Source organism: Salpingoeca rosetta, assembly GCF_000188695.1.
Source record: "Salpingoeca rosetta unplaced genomic scaffold supercont1.3, whole genome shotgun sequence".
NCBI classification, from domain to species: Eukaryota; class Choanoflagellata; order Craspedida; family Salpingoecidae; genus Salpingoeca; species Salpingoeca rosetta.
The window spans coordinates 605,016-620,015 of record NW_004754931.1 but is presented as its reverse complement, the minus strand read 5'-3'; the positions used below and the strand labels follow the sequence as shown (position 1 = coordinate 620,015).

The 15,000-nt window shown below is 55.3% G+C and overlaps 5 protein-coding genes across 5 annotated transcripts in view; 3 read left to right on the top strand and 2 right to left on the bottom strand.

Moving 5' to 3' along the window:
- Nucleotides 1-652, bottom strand: part of PTSG_01707 (serine/threonine-protein phosphatase 5) — a 5,396-nt gene extending 4,744 nt beyond the window's left edge. The window contains exons 1-2 of the mRNA XM_004997627.1: nt 521-652; nt 299-377 (exon numbers count right to left, since the gene is read on the bottom strand). Coding sequence (XP_004997684.1) covers nt 299-377; nt 521-552 — 111 coding nt within the window. The 5' untranslated portion in view covers nt 553-652. The remainder of the gene's footprint in view (nt 1-298; nt 378-520) is intronic.
- Nucleotides 653-662: 10 nt separating this feature from the next.
- Nucleotides 663-4,480, top strand: PTSG_01706 (uncharacterized protein). Its single transcript, XM_004997626.1, has 12 exons — nt 663-819; nt 1,107-1,284; nt 1,497-1,571; nt 1,748-1,774; nt 1,957-2,015; nt 2,215-2,322; nt 2,499-2,685; nt 2,899-3,002; nt 3,140-3,178; nt 3,335-3,584; nt 3,702-3,780; nt 3,931-4,480. The coding sequence occupies exons 1-12, from the start codon at nt 748-750 to the stop codon at nt 4,124-4,126; spliced, it is 1,374 nt and encodes a 457-aa protein (XP_004997683.1). The 5' UTR covers nt 663-747; the 3' UTR covers nt 4,127-4,480.
- Nucleotides 4,481-4,703: 223 nt separating this feature from the next.
- Nucleotides 4,704-5,672, bottom strand: PTSG_01705 (uncharacterized protein; the record flags this gene model as incomplete). Its single annotated transcript, XM_004997625.1, has 4 exons — nt 4,704-4,742; nt 5,062-5,149; nt 5,312-5,397; nt 5,550-5,672. The coding sequence occupies 4 exons, from the start codon at nt 5,670-5,672 to the stop codon at nt 4,704-4,706; spliced, it is 336 nt and encodes a 111-aa protein (XP_004997682.1).
- An 848-nt stretch (nt 5,673-6,520) lies between these two features.
- PTSG_11772 (uncharacterized protein) lies at nt 6,521-13,781 on the top strand (the record flags this gene model as incomplete). Its single annotated transcript, XM_004997624.1, has 23 exons — nt 6,521-6,949; nt 7,194-7,355; nt 7,587-7,682; nt 7,878-7,970; nt 8,242-8,313; nt 8,509-8,641; nt 8,959-9,011; nt 9,225-9,292; nt 9,428-9,499; nt 9,819-9,938; nt 10,134-10,203; nt 10,375-10,443; nt 10,665-10,789; nt 11,007-11,092; nt 11,336-11,424; nt 11,626-11,712; nt 11,919-12,029; nt 12,211-12,288; nt 12,502-12,592; nt 12,880-12,977; nt 13,142-13,210; nt 13,378-13,437; nt 13,650-13,781. 23 exons carry the CDS (start codon nt 6,521-6,523, stop codon nt 13,779-13,781), a joined length of 2,463 nt encoding a protein of 820 aa, XP_004997681.1.
- A 79-nt stretch (nt 13,782-13,860) lies between these two features.
- Nucleotides 13,861-15,000, top strand: part of PTSG_11771 (uncharacterized protein) — a 4,027-nt gene continuing 2,887 nt past the window's right edge. The window contains exons 1-5 of the mRNA XM_004997623.1: nt 13,861-13,988; nt 14,221-14,295; nt 14,448-14,546; nt 14,652-14,738; nt 14,880-14,951. Of these exons, the coding sequence (XP_004997680.1) occupies nt 13,923-13,988; nt 14,221-14,295; nt 14,448-14,546; nt 14,652-14,738; nt 14,880-14,951 (399 nt within the window). The 5' untranslated portion in view covers nt 13,861-13,922. The remainder of the gene's footprint in view (nt 13,989-14,220; nt 14,296-14,447; nt 14,547-14,651; nt 14,739-14,879; nt 14,952-15,000) is intronic.

The window sequence follows — 15,000 nt, the reverse complement described above, 5'->3', positions numbered from 1 at the left end:
AAAGTGGACACGGGTGACGCGTGTGAGAACCAGCGCGCTGCAATCAACGAGCAAGATCAAGACCTCCACCCTCCTTTGGACAACCAGCCATTGACGCCCTGAAACACAGTGAGAGAGAGAGAGACAGAGGGGCAGGGAGAGAGGGACAGAGAGAGACAGACAGATAGACAGACACACAGACAGACACACACACAGACAGGCACACACACAGACACAGACAGACACACACAGACGCCCACACACACACAAACAAACACACACACACACAGACAGACACACACTGAACAGTTCAGCTTACCGAGGGGTCGAGTTCAATGGCTGCCGTGTAGTGCTCAATCGCTTCATGGAACTGCTTCTTCTTGAAGCACTCATTGCCCCTGCCAATTCACCGTGGTTGATGATCAGCGCCACAAACACAGTCTGATCTGAGCGAAGAGTGTCAACAGCGCGCAAGCCCAAACCAACAAACAAAAGACAACCCACATGTACACCCACACACAGAGGGAGAAGTGGTGCTCACTTGGCCTTGGCTTCCTCAGCTGGCGTAGCCATCTTGTGTGACGAGAGGTGGGGGTAGGTGTGTGATGATGAAGGGGGTTGAGAAGTGGCTGGTTGGGTGCGTCGGCGGCAGTTGATGTGATGTGCATTTAATGCTGTCGCAAGCCGTTTTGTAACGAACGCGATTTGCAAAAGCAACGACAGCAGCGCCGCCATTCACACGTCAACTGCACATCACAACCACCCACGATGGATGCCAAGGTGTCTCAGCTGATGGACGTCACGGGCATCGACCCTGACCGCGCAAAGAACCTCTTACAGGTATACACATGTATGCGATGAACGAGCTTTTGTGTGTGTGTGTGTGTGTGTTCTGGCGTTGTGTACGTGCACACGCTTCGTGTGTGCATGCGGAGATCGATCATGCCAAACACACACACACACACACACACACACACACACACACACACACACACACACACACACACACGCTGATGCAACCCACACCATCACCCTCGTCGCCACGCATCTCTCCCAAACTCTCCCAAACCCTCATCACGCACACGCGCACCTTGTTGACACTGTGTCACCTCATGCGACCCCACAAGGCATGTGACAACAATGTTGAGGCTGCCATCCTGTTGCACTTCTCCTCCGGTCCAGAGCCTGGGATGACATCGTCCTCATCCTCGGCACAAGCGCCATCAGCGCCCATGCCGCCGCCAGAACCCGAGGTTCGCGCGCCAATCAAGCCAAAGCAAGACACCCTCATCGACAGCCCCGGCAGTGAGTGTGACCTCTGCGCATTGTGCGTGCGTGTGTGTGTGTGTGTGTGTGTGTGTGTGTGTGTGTGTGTGTGTGCGCGCGCGTGTGTGTGCTGTGCCTGTGCACACATCTTTGTTGCACGTTCGTATGCACTGTCCTTTGTTGGCGCTTACGAACATGCGCACCTCCATCTCACTCTGCCCCTTTCTTTCGTGTACATGGCGTTGTCTCAGTGCCTATGCTGCGCAGCATGCGGCGGCAACAAGGGGCTGCACCGACGATTCGCCATCCTTTTGCACAATTCAGTGGTGAGCCGACCTCACGCGAGTTGAAGCCCGAGCGACACACACATACACACACGCGCGTTAACCTCCTCTATCTCGCTTCCGCTCTGCTTTCTCACTACACACGCTCCCTGTCATCCTCCCCTCTCTCTAACGCCCTCGCACACATGCCCTTGTGGCCATGTTCCTTTCCATTACAGATGACATCAGCGAGACCCACCGCCAGCGTAAGATCATCTTCACAGCCGAGTTTGCAGCGTGCTCTGTCCATTAATTTTCGCGTCTCACTGCCGTGTCGTCATTTCCTCGACCACTATTTGCCATTCACCCTGCGTGCTCGATTGCTTGCGTGCTTGCTTGCATGCTTGCGTGGTTGTATGATGTTGTGATTGCGTGATGGTATGTGCAGACTTGCAGGATTTGTTTGCTCCCCCACGCGACCTCATGTCGGAGCTGCCTTGGGAGGAGGTGCGATGGCAGTTGGGTGTGAACATGTGTGTGTGTGTGTGTGTGTGTGTCTGTGCGTCTGAATGTGTGCATGTGTGAACGTGAGTGCACTCGTTGCTCATGCCCTTGTGGAGAAGAGAGTTGTCTCCTTCAAGCAACCGCATTCACACACGCTCCCATCACCCCATCATCCCCCGTTTCGCGCGCGCGCGCGTGTCAGCTGCTTGCAACTGCTGCGCGGGAGGACAAGTGGGTGCTGGTGAACATCCAGAAGACGACGGAGTTTGAGTCGCACCGCCTCAACCGCGACGTGTGGAGCAACACAACCGTACGTCACACGCATGCACAAACATGCGCACACACGTGTATGCATTCACGCACACACTTGCGCAATACACGCACGCACACACGCACAATACACGTGCACACGCACACGCACACACACTACCCCCCCCTCTCTCACACACAGCCTCACCGCTTGCTGTTGTTCCGTGTGCTCCGCAGGTCCAGAGCGTGGTGCGGGCGAGTTTCCTGTTCTGGCAAGTGGATGCGGAGGTTCGCGATGGTTCCGAGTTTGTGCGCCGGTATCCAACGACGTCCCCCCCACACGTGTGTGTGATCGACCCAACAACACGCGAGCGCATGAAGGAGATTCGCATCACGTGCGACGCACACGACATGGTGGAGCGATGTACGTTGCACTTGCCCAGACACCTGGGCTGATGTTGTGCGCTTGTACCATCTCTGATTCTGCGTGCCTACTTTGGTCGTGTTGAACACACACACACACACCTTTTGTTGAGTTAAACATGATCTTATCACTCACACACACACACACACACACACACACACACACACACACACAAATGCACACACACGCGCGCACACACACACACACACACAGTGTTGGCATTTGTTGAGCGGCACGGAAAGCCGTCGTCTCATGGTGTCGGGGGCGGCACATCATCACAGCCAGCAGCACCCCAGCAGCAGCCGTCAACAAGCACGGTAGTGGTTGAGATGCCCTTGTCTTGCATTGTTGTACGTGCGTGCGTGCTGTCGCTGTGCCATTGGCACTCACAAATGCACAACACGCATGCATGCACACTCACTCTGTCCTTCCGTACATATGTGCCTGTCTGCAGGGAGGCGGCGTGGACCTGAACGCGGCGGAGGACGAAATGGTATGACTCAAAACCGACCGCCCATGTTCCTGTCACGCACAGGCGTACACACATCTATGCTGGCCATCTATTCTCAATCCCCCTCTGCTCACACACACACACACACACACACACACACACACACACACACACACACACACACACACACACACACAGATGCGAGCTGCGATTGCCGCGTCGCTGGCGGATTCAAAGCCGCAGACGTCGAAGCGGGCAAAGCAGACAATGGCGAGCAGCCGCGCCGCCACCACCACCACCACCACCACTGTTGAAGATGAAGACGAAGACGAAGAGGAAGAGGACACACAGATGATGGAGGATGAGGATGAAGTGGTGGCGTTGGATGACACAATCGACGACGAAGAAGAGGAGGAAGAAGAAGAGGAAGAGGAGGAACAGCCAACAGGTGTGTGTACGTGAATGTGTGTTTGTTGTGTGCGTGTTTGCACATGGCGATTTCGCTTCGTCTTGCTCACTGTAGCTCCACCACCACAACAACCACCACCACCATCATCATTATCAGTGCGTGCGCGCCCGGAGCCGCCTGCGGATGCGAGCGAACCGCTGAGCACCGTCTGTCTCGTTTTCCCAGACGGAAGCAGGTGCCAAATGGACAATCAGATGATGGCTTGCTTGTTGGCCTGTCGTTTGCTGCACCGCTTCGAAGTTTGTTCGTTTGTTCGGAGTGCTGCTGCTCGCCTGCTTGTTGCACGTCCTCACCACCCGTCATCCCCCTCCTCTTCCCACCTCAGGCTGCAGCGTCGCTTCTATGCCGACGAGCCCGTTGCGGTGCTGGCAGACGTGATCAAGACGGCTGCCCATATCGACGGGCCCGTGCACGCCATGCGAACACATCCGCGCGTGGACCTGCTGGCTGCGCCGCCCACAGACACATTCGCAGACCTCAACATCCGCCGTGAGCTCGTGCGCGTCGAGAAGAAGGACTGAGCAGCAGCAGCAGCAGCAGCAGCTTGGGGGGGAGGGGGTGGCATGTGTGGCGTACACGCGAATCTGTATGTGCGTGTGTGTTGTAGAGGTGTGTGCACGTGTGCTCCATGTGCATGCACATGTGTGTGTGTGCTTCATGTGTGGCCCTTGTTGCAGTGGCGAACTGTGGTAGCGTTGTATCTAATGTGCAGCAGCAACGACAACAACAATAGCGACAGTAGCAGTTGTGCTTGTCAACTTCACGCGCGTGTGAGCTGTTTTGTCATGCGCATGTGTGTGCGTGTGTGTGTTGGGTTCAGGCAAGCAAGGTAAATGAATACACAACCCAGCCAGCCGTGTGCAATAGAAACCCCCAAAATGATTGTGTTCATCCGTGCGCGCAGGTTCGTGTGTGTGTCGACGATGGTGGGGTGGAAGCGCGAACCAAAGGGAACGCAAGTGCAAGCGGGGAGAAGAAAACAAGGGTACAGGGCAGGCACCGCGCACGCGTGTGGAAGTAACATAACAGCAGAGCAAAGCGGCGTGTGGTGCGGTGTGTTCCTGCGCAACATGGCAATGTCGATTGCGAATGCAGCGCTCACGACGTCATCATCTTCACAAACTCGTCATAGTCAATCTGGAGACGAAGATGGTCGAAGGGGAAGATGGTTGAAGGGAACGTGTGGTGAGTGCACGCAGTCAAGGGGGATGGGAGAGAACGCGAACACACACACACACACACACACACACACACACACACACACACACACACACACACACACACACACACACACACACACACACACACACACGCACACACAGACACACACGCATACACGCATACACGCATACACGCACACGCACACACAGACAGACACACACACACACACACACACACGCACGCACGCACATACAATCACACAATCACGGACACACACGCGCGCGCACGCACGCACCTCGCCGTCCTGGTTCGTGTCGAGCAATCGGATCATGTCGTCAATGTCCTGCTCCGTCGGCCGGTCCTCAAGATTCCGCAATAGCGACCTGGCACCCGCATTGGCGCACGTGAGACAAGGCCGAAGCACTCGAAGTTCCCACGCAGATGCTTGCACGGCCCCACCTAGTACCATACTCACAAACACGCGCACACACACATACACTCACTCACTCACTCACTCACACACACACACACACACACACACGCACCTGATCTCGTCGCGTGTGATCTTGCCGTTCCTGTCTTGGTCGAATGCTTGGAAGGACACCTTCAACAGCTCTGGATCTGTGTTCACCTGCATGTCCATGGCGCATGCGAGGCATACGTGCGTGATGTGGTGCGGAGGTGGAGGAGGCTCGCCCCGGCAGCGACACGCTCTCAGGACGACGGCACACAATTGCAATGCAGTCAGTCGTTCATGCATGCGTGCATGTGTTCATGACGTACGGGAACGCTGGACGCCAGGCGTTCCAGCAGCTGTTGGAAGTCAATCTGTCGCGCATTCAACTGCTGGCACAGTTGCTGTTCGACAACACGTTGAAGAAGATAGCCGTGGCCGTTGATGAACATGGTGAGCCGGAGACAGCGCAAGTGGCGCAAGCAAGCAAACGGGCAAGCAAGCGAACAGGCGAGCGGGCAAGAGAATACCGCGAAGGTCTCAGAACACACACACACACACACACACACACACACACACACACACACACACACACACACACACACACACACACACACACACACACACACACACACACACACACACCGACCTGGAGGGTTGATTGGTCGACCTCGATGTCAATGTTTGGGATTTTCGTTTTTTTTTTTGTCGTGGATGATGATGATGATGCGGTTGTGATTGCTGACTTCCAACCCACCACCGCTGTCCTCACTCTTCCTAACGCCAAACCACACGTCGCACTCGCACGTCCACACTCGTATCGCGTTTGGAACAAGCTCACGCTCACTCGCTGTCACACACTCTCTAAGAACACTGGTCCACTCCCACACCGACTCCGTCAACCTCCTCTTCGGTGAGGCGGTTGGCGATGCAGCGATCAGAGCGCAGGCAGCGGCCGCGGGGACGAAGGCGGTTTCAGCTGCCATCTCCGCTGTCGCCGCTGTCGTCATTGCCCTCACCATTGACATCATTGATAGGGCCTGTGCAGGCCTCAGCGTCGTCGCTACTCCATGCGCTGAAGCGCACTCGACCGCAGACCAAGACGGGCACGAGCCCAACTGCACTGTTCAGCATGCGTGCTTGCACCGGGCCAGTGATGCTGCTGCTGCTGATCGTGTTACTGGCCATCTCACACGCAGCTCCGTCCGATGCTGCGCTGGTTACTGCGGGGCAGCAGCTGCGAATGGCGCCCACATCCAACAGCACATCAGCAGCAAGCCCCTCTCCCTCACGCTTGGTCATGCACGTCAACCCAAACTATGGCACCCGGCAGCGACGACGCCACCTCACCAGCGAACAGGGCGCAGCCGACACCCTCACCGGCCAGGCGGACGGCACTGATGCGGTGGCAGGCGGACGCTCGCTCGACGGACAGGCGAGGCAGGAACTCCTCCTCAACAGGCTCGCACACGCGCGGGAACGGCGTGCAGCCATGCAGGATGGGAATGCCATAGGCGCTGGCGACGCCAATGCAGCTGTGGGCGATACAGGGAGTGACACTTCAGTTGGCGCCAACGACAGCAACCATGGCGATACAGGCGGTAATGGTGGCAAGATCAGCAAAGGTCAAAGCAGCGATGGCACGGACACAGGAGTAGCAGCAGCGGCTAACGGTGGTGACGGGAACGGGGCGAACGGGTCAGAATCAGAGGGCGCAGACGAGTCTCAGGTTCGTTTGCGCTTGTCTGCATATGTGTGTCTGTGTGTGTGTGTGTGTGTGTGTGTGTGTGTCTGTCTGTCTGTCTGTCTGTGTGTGTGTGTGTGTGTGTGTGTGTGTGTATGTGTGTGAACAGCATGTTCGCACTCAGCCTTGCCTTCGTGGCATCCATCGCACTCCCTCGTTCTCTGTTTCGTCACACCAGCCCTCACCACCACACGCTATCACCCCAATCGCATGCACTGGACCATAACAGACGAAGAAGACAACGACCACCACGACGGTTGCCAAGCCATTGGCAGAGGTGCTCAATGCCGAAGAGGGGGATGCTGATCTCGCCCATTTTGCAGACCTGCAAATCAACTTTTCGCTCCAAGCGCCTCAACAAGCTCCTCACCCAAAATGTGAGTGGGTGTGGGTCTGTGTGTGTGGGGGGGGGGGTGTGTGGGTAGGTGTGCATATGCGCGCTTTCTTTTGCCGACTGCTTGTCTTTGTATCACCATGTGAAAGCGACTCGCCTCATCGTACTGCACCACCCGTTTCCCTTTTTTGGTGTGTGTGTGTGTGTGTGTGTGTGTGTGTGTGTGTGTGTGTGTGTGTGTGTGTGTGTGTGTGTGTGTGTGTGTGTGTGTGTGTGTGTGTGTGTCAGGTTGCGTCTCAGTTTCAGCAGCAGATGGGGGAGATTAAGAAGATGCCTGATCTCTCAGACCAGGAAAAGTCCGCCCACATTCAAGCACTCAACATGGTGCGCGTGTGTGTGTGTGTGTGTGTGTGTGCTTGTGTGTGTGTGTGTGTGTGTGTGTGTGTGTGTGTGCTTGTGTGTGTGTGTGTGTGTTTGTGTGCAAAGGCGTGTTGCGCTTGCAACGATGGACATGTCGGCTCACGTCACTCGCGTCACAATCCTTCATCCCGGTGCACAACGCGCGACCATCTGCCGCAGACGCTGAAGCACATCAACAACACCTTCAACGCGTATGTGCGGATGACACACGACCTCCAGTCCGTCCTCGACAGCGATTTCTCATCATACGAGGTGAGGATGATGATGGTGATGACGATGATGGTGATGATGATGGCGATGATGGTGGTGATGATGATGGCGATGATGATGGTGGCGTTGGGAGTGGCAGACACGGCTGCCGCTGCGCTTGTGAGTGACTGTGCACAAGCACCCACAACTGCATTAGCTGAGTCATCACGTCCTTCCTCTTCCACTCAGACCAACACCCCCCTCCCTTCCATCCACCACCACCATCACCACCATCCCCGTCACCGCATGCCCCCGCCATTACCCGGCGCTCCAGGCAATCAAGCAGTGGCAGGACAAGTATCTCGACGACCAACGGAAGCGAATTGCAGAGCTCCAAGTGCAGGCGGTGAGATGCCGGTGGCTGTTGTTGTTGTTGGTGGTGGTGGTGGTTGTAGTGTGGTTACGGTGGTGAAATGATGGCACGTGCGACGACGAGCGGAGCGGTTGTGTCAGTGAGTAGGCGAGTCTCGACACCTCTCACTCACACACGCAGCAAACTAACCCAAAGTGCACATCCCCTAACGTCGAATCTACCCACCAGATGCGGGAGCACGCTGCGCTCGAGAAATTCCAGGAGAACCAGCAGAAGTTGGAGGCGTTTGAGGATGCGAGGAAGGGTACTGCCGCCAAGCGAAACTCCGTGGACCAGGTCCTCAGTCGCGTCGAGGACAAAGGTGCGGAGGGCTTAGTTGCTTGGTTTGGTTGGTTGATGTTGGTTTAGCTGGTTTATTGGTTGGTTCTTTGTAGAGTTGAGACGGACGCCAAAGAGGTGTTTTGTGTGTGTGTGTGTGTTTTCTGTGTGTGTGTGTGTGCGTGTCGATGTGTGTGTGTGTCGATGTGTGTGTGTGCGTTTCCAGTTTTCATGTCCTGTTGTGTTGCATCGCTTGTCACCGACATGACCGCTGTCATCTCATTCGCCATCGTGCGCGTACATTGCTCCATCCCTCACACCGTCGTCGTCACGCCCTCCTCCCGCATCGACACTGCGCAGCGAAAGCGCTGCAGCAGTTCCTGGACGACCACGCCTACATCAAAGCGCAGCACGTGCGTGCAGCGCTGGCGCCCGTGCTTCCTATGATGCCGTTTGTATGACTCTTGCTTGCTCTGTGCCATCACCTCTCTCACACATGCACCCACGGCTTTGTGTGTGTGTGTGTGTGTGTGTGTGTGTGTATGTGTGTATGTGTATCTGTGTGTTTGCCTGTGTGCGCATGTGTTTGCCTGTGTGCGTGTGCGTGCGTGTGTGCGTATGTTCAGGTGAAGGATTCGTCGCTGATCACCGTCGTGAAGATCGAGAGCCACGACGAGTCAGAAATGACCGCTCAGTGAGTCGACACACGCACACACACAAGCACACATACACACATACACACAGAACAGAACAAAACGCACAAGCACCTCTACATGCACATGCACACACGCACACATGTGACTGATGAGTGCTGTTGCTTGGACATCAGGGAGGAAAAGTCACGCAGAAAGGGAAACGACGTTGCACACATGTCATTCCTCGTGGACGCAGACAACAACCAGTAGGGCGACACCTCAGCTTGCTCCACCTGATCAACTGTCTTGTGTGTGTGTGTGCGTGCGTGTGTGTGTGTGTGTGTGTGTGTGTGTGTGTGTGTGTGTGTGTGTGTGTGTGTGTGTGTGTGTGTGTGTCTTGCTCATGACGGCAAGACATGTTCACCACTACTCGCCCTATCGCACTCGCCCGCGTTGGCCCACCGTTGCCATCATCATCATCATCATCATCATCATCATCATCATCATCATCATCATCATCATCACCACCACCACCACTCGTGACCACCCCACTCCACATCATCACCCCCAACCCATCACCATCAGGTATGCGCTGGCCCGCCCCTCGGACACGACGAATCTGCTTGAGGACTTTTCCCTCCTCAACGATCTCTTGAGTCTCCTCTTTGGCTGCTTTGTCGCCGGCGCCGCCTGCCAATACCTCAAGTGCGCGCAACTCTGTGTGTGTGTGTGTGTGTGTGTGTGTGTACGCGCGTGTGTGAGTGTGTGTGAAAGTTAAAGCAATTGCCATCCGCTTGCTCAACTGCATTCTTCTCCAATGGATGACGTCATCAATGCTCAACCACCGCCATGATCACTGCCATTACCGCCATCTGCTGGCAATTCCTTCCTCCCCTTCAGCCTGCCTGGGTTTGTTGGGTATGTGATTGCGGGCACGCTGCTGGGCCCTGCTGGCCTCAACATCATCACGGTGAGTGCTTGCAGGCATCGGGTGGGCGTGGGTGGATGTCAAATAGCATGTGTTGGATCATGCATGCAAGCACTGCACATTCACTGGCTCGTACACTCACAGACCTTCTTCCAATGATTGCCTGTTGTGGTCTTGCTGCCACTGGTGTTATTCTTGTTCCTGTTGTTGCAGTCGGTTGTGCAAATCACCACGATTGGGGAGTTTGGCGTGTTCTTCGTTCTCTTCACGCTCGGAATGGAGGTGCGCACCAAGCACGCGTTTTTTTTTTGTTTTTTTTTTTTTTGTGTGTGTGTGTGTGCAATCATCACTCTGCTGCACAAGCGTGCTCGTGTGTCCATCAATAATCACCTCAGCTACTCAGAACTGCACTCACTACCACACGATCCATTGCTTTCCTTCATCTCCACCACCACTCACCACCGCCACCACCTGCCACCCTGCTCTTTCCTCTGTCCCTGCAGTTCTCTGTGAGCAAACTGAAGGAGATGTTCCGGATTGCGGTGATTGGCTGCACGCTCATCATGGCTCTCACCATCACCGCCGTCTGCTTCATCGGCTCATACCTCGAGCGCCCGCTCTCAGAGACGTGAGCACGCACATGCTTTGGGGAGGGGGATGTGAGGCTGCCTTTGTGTCTGTGTGTGTGTGTGTCTGTGCGTGTGTGCGCGTGTGTTTCTGTGTGTGTCTGTGTCTGTGTCTGTGCGTGCAAGCATGTGTGTGTTTCTTCTCGTCTGCCTGCTGAACTGATTCTACTGGCGTCTGCCTGTCTATCCGTGTATTCATGACATGGATTCGTTTCCCAGGCTGTTTGTGGCCATCGTTGTATCGCTCTCGAGCACAACCGTCGCCGCCAACAACCTCACACCAACAGACCACGAGCAGCCCTACGGTGCGCGTTCAACCTCTTGCAGCCACACTCAGATACCGTGACTCGCACGGAATGCCTCCACACATGCACACAGACACGCACATGCACACACACATGCACATACACACGCACGCACGGACACAGACACACACACACACACGTACGCACATGCACGCACTCACACCTACACCTCTCGCACTCACTGGACCTGCATGCACGTGCGGTATTCCCCGTTGCGCGTGTGTTTGCTGCGACTGCCTGCAGGGCGGGGCCTGCTCGGCGTGCTGCTGATGCAAGACGTGTATTTGGGCGTCATCATTGCCGTCCTGCCCCTCCTCGTCTCCTTCGATGAGGTGTGCGTGCGTGTGGTGGAAGTGGGGAGTCGCTGTTGATGTACATGCATGGGCCCGAGACTGCCTGCGTTGTGGTGTTTTGACACACTGCGTGGCACGCACACACACACACATCCCACATGCTCACACGCACACATGCACATGCTCACACGCACACACACATGCACTCACCTGTGTTGACTGGTCGCCTTTTCGCTGCAGATTAATGTGATGGACATTGGGCGGATCACGTTTCGTCTCATCGGAAGTTTTATCCTCCTAGGGCTCATCATCATCATCTTGAGCAAAGTACGATGAGTTGCAAAGACGTGGCTATCGTCAGAGCAAACACACTCATACAAACACATACAAAAACACACATACACATACACACACAACCAGCCAGCGTGCAAGTTGATGCGCTTGTGATTGTTCATGCACACGTGAACGCAACCGCTCACACTCGCTTGTGACATGGTGTGTGTATGTGTGTGTGTGTGTGTGTGTGTCTGCAGTTTGTGGTTGAGCGACTGATGCACCACCTCCACTCGCTGGACATCCCAACGCGTCTGCTCGCCATCATCTCCATCTGTATCCTCATGCTCAAAGTCACAGAGTTCATGCAGGTTGGTGCTTTGCAGTGTACATGTGTTGTTGCATCTGCGCGTGCTGGTGCTTGTCACTGTGTGCGTGTGTTCGCTTGTATCTGTACTTTGTGTGTGTGTGTGTGTGTGTGTGTGTGTGTGCTGTGACGTCGAACCATGTGTGTCACGAGAGCCCCAAACAACGCGTGGTGTTCCCGTTCAGGTGTCGATGGAGCTTGGCTGCTTCGTTGCGGGCCTGATGTTCAGCATTGCCGGTGGCCGTATTCAAGCAGAGCATGCGGTGGGTGCATGCATTGTCGTGCGGTGTTGCAGGCTGTCGTGGGCTGAAGAGTGATGATTGGGATGTTCTGTGGGAGCACTGTGGCTGCCATTCCATGCATAGCACACGCTGCCTCTCACCACGTTCAACACACATGCACACGTATGCACATATGCTGACGCACATATATGCACACTTGCATACTCTCTTTCTCTGTCTCATACATGAACGCAGCACGACGGCGTATCGTCGAACCTGTCGCGTATTCTGCATCTGGTCGATCCCGTCAAGGACCTCTTCCTCGCCATCTTCTTCTCCTCCGTTGGTGAGCGCAGAAGAAAGACAGATTGTGTGTGTGTGCGTGTTTGCGTGCGTGTGTGTGTGTGTGTGTGTGTGTGTGTGTGTGTGTTGCGTGCGTGTGTGTGTGTGTGTTTGCGTGCGTGTTTGCGTGCGTGTGTGTGTGTGTGTGTGTGTGTGTGTGGTGTGTGCGTGCGTTATCGTCAACGCGCTCAACCGTGCGTATGTGAGAAAGAGGTGCATTCACTCGCTCACGATCATGATCACACCCATGACCCCAACTCATCATGCATGCCACACGTTCCATTCCTGCAGGCATGCACGTGTACCCCACATTTCTGTACACAAATGCGCTACTGCTCGTTGGGCTTGTCGCCTGCACGCTCGCCGTCAAATACGCAGCCTCGTTTATTGTCAGTCACGCTGCGCGTGCGCGGCTTCGTCGTTGTGCACGGATTTGCAGAGTTGTTTGGATAAGACGCGCTTTCACCCGCACACACATATGTACACAAACACACATGCGCGCGCACATACACACACTCCCTCACTGAATCACGCATGCGTTGTGCCGTGGCAGATTCTACACTTCTTTGTCAAGGAAGGGGACGCGCAGACCAACCACGTCATCAGCGTTGGCCTGGCCCAGGTGCATGCAGTTGCTGCCCGCCAAGCAGCTGTGTGTGTGTGTGTGTGTGTGTGTGTGTGTGTGTGTGTGTGTGTGTGTGTGATTAGTTGTACCCATGCTCCCGTTGCTCACCGTACCCATGCCCCCATGGCTCACCAACCATCACCACCGCTGCCGCCACTGTGCAGGTGAGCGAGTTTGCGCTCGTCTTGGCCGGACGTGGAAGACGATTACGAATCGTTTCTCAGGTACTCCCTTCCCCCTCCCCCTTTCCACCACAGCAACAACCATCACGTGTATGCCTGCCGCTGTTTGCTTATCTTTGAGACCATGCCGCGTGGTGCTCTTGCACCACGATGTCACGCCACAGCAGTGTGCATGCGATGATTGTTTAATCGACCACGCTTCTCATGTCCGCAACCACCGTGCCGTCATCATGCGCGATTGCAAACGCCTGCAGCCGGTGTACTTTCTTCTGCTCAGCATCACCTCTGTGACGCTGCTGCTGGCGCCGATGCTGTGGCGCGCCTTCCACCCGCACAGGCGAACTGTGCACTCGCGATCCATCACCCACGTGCAGGCGCCTGCGTAGCAGCCGGCTCAGTTTGGTTGGTGTTGGTGTTTGGCTGTTGTTGGGGTCTTATTTGAGCATGGAATCGGTTTGAGAATAGCATAAATCGAACCACCTGTTTGTTGTTGCTCCAAAGCAAAAAAAGAAGAAGCAAAGCAAGCCATGTGTGCACAGAGGCTCTTGTCTGTGGTTGCTGCTCGCGCTCGCCATGGCCTCGCTCGTCCAGTGGTCAGTGGACTCTGCGTACGTCCATCTGTCTGTGCGTGTGTGTGTGTGTGTGTGTGTGTGTGTGTGTGTGTGTGTGTGTGTGTGTGTGTGTGTGTGTGTGCGTGCGTGTGTGTGTGTGTGTGTGTGTGTGTGTCAGGTGCACACGTGACGTGTGAAGAACGAAAGAGCCTTCATTCCTCTCTTAACCCACATACACATGCACATGGTCATGCACATGGTCACATGGTTGTAGGTCGCTGGCATGCAGCGTGCCCAGCTGGCAGCCATGACGCACTTCCCTGGGGCCACTAGCGAGTACACGGAGGAGGTACCCTTTCTATATGTGTGTGTGTGTGTGTAATGTGCAATGTGCTGCTGCACACTGCTGCACAATGCTGTACTGTGCATGGCATGCCGCATGTTCTCTCACCAACACCCAAACCCTCACACTCACCAACACGCACACTTCACACCTCGTAGCTCAAGCTTCGTGTCACCACTGAGGAGAAGCCCATGGCATGCTTCCGCGTCATGGACCAGGATGGTCAAATCCTCAACAAGGACATCTTCCCCAAGGAGGTCTGTGTGTGAGCGTGTGTGTGTGTGTGTGTGTGTGTGATCTTGTCACCCAAGTCAGCGTTGGTGCCATGTGCTGACTGACACGTTTGCTTGGTTGTCGCGCAGGTGACTGACGAGAAGTTGCTGCAGTGGTACCGCACCATGGCTCTGCTCAACCAGATGGACACCCTCCTCTACAACGCCCAGCGTCAGGTGCGATGCAATGCGTTGCAAAACACACGCTCTCTCCTACTGTGATATGATGAATGGACTGCTCAGCACCGCGTGAGTTTGCAGTGCTGAATGCCTTGACTCGCTCTCCTTGCGCTCTGCCTTCCTTTCTCTTGTGCACAGGGTCGCATCTCCTTCTACATGACCAACTATGGCGAGGAGGCCACCCATCTTGGTGCGTGTGCGAAGGGGTATGTGCGTGCGTGTGTGTGTGTGTGTGTGTGTGTGTGTGTGTGTGTGTGTA

Bases quoted from the DNA above. Each gene is read 5' to 3' on its own strand.
- PTSG_01706 (XM_004997626.1), top strand. From the start codon at position 748: ATGGATGCCAAGGTGTCTCAGCTGATGGACGTCACGGGCATCGACCCT. The intron at 1,775-1,956 runs GTAAGATCATCT...TGGTATGTGCAG, and splicing joins CAGCGAGACCCACCGCCAGC to ACTTGCAGGATTTGTTTGCT. The intron at 3,003-3,139 runs GTAGTGGTTGAG...GCCTGTCTGCAG, and splicing joins AGCAGCCGTCAACAAGCACG to GGAGGCGGCGTGGACCTGAA.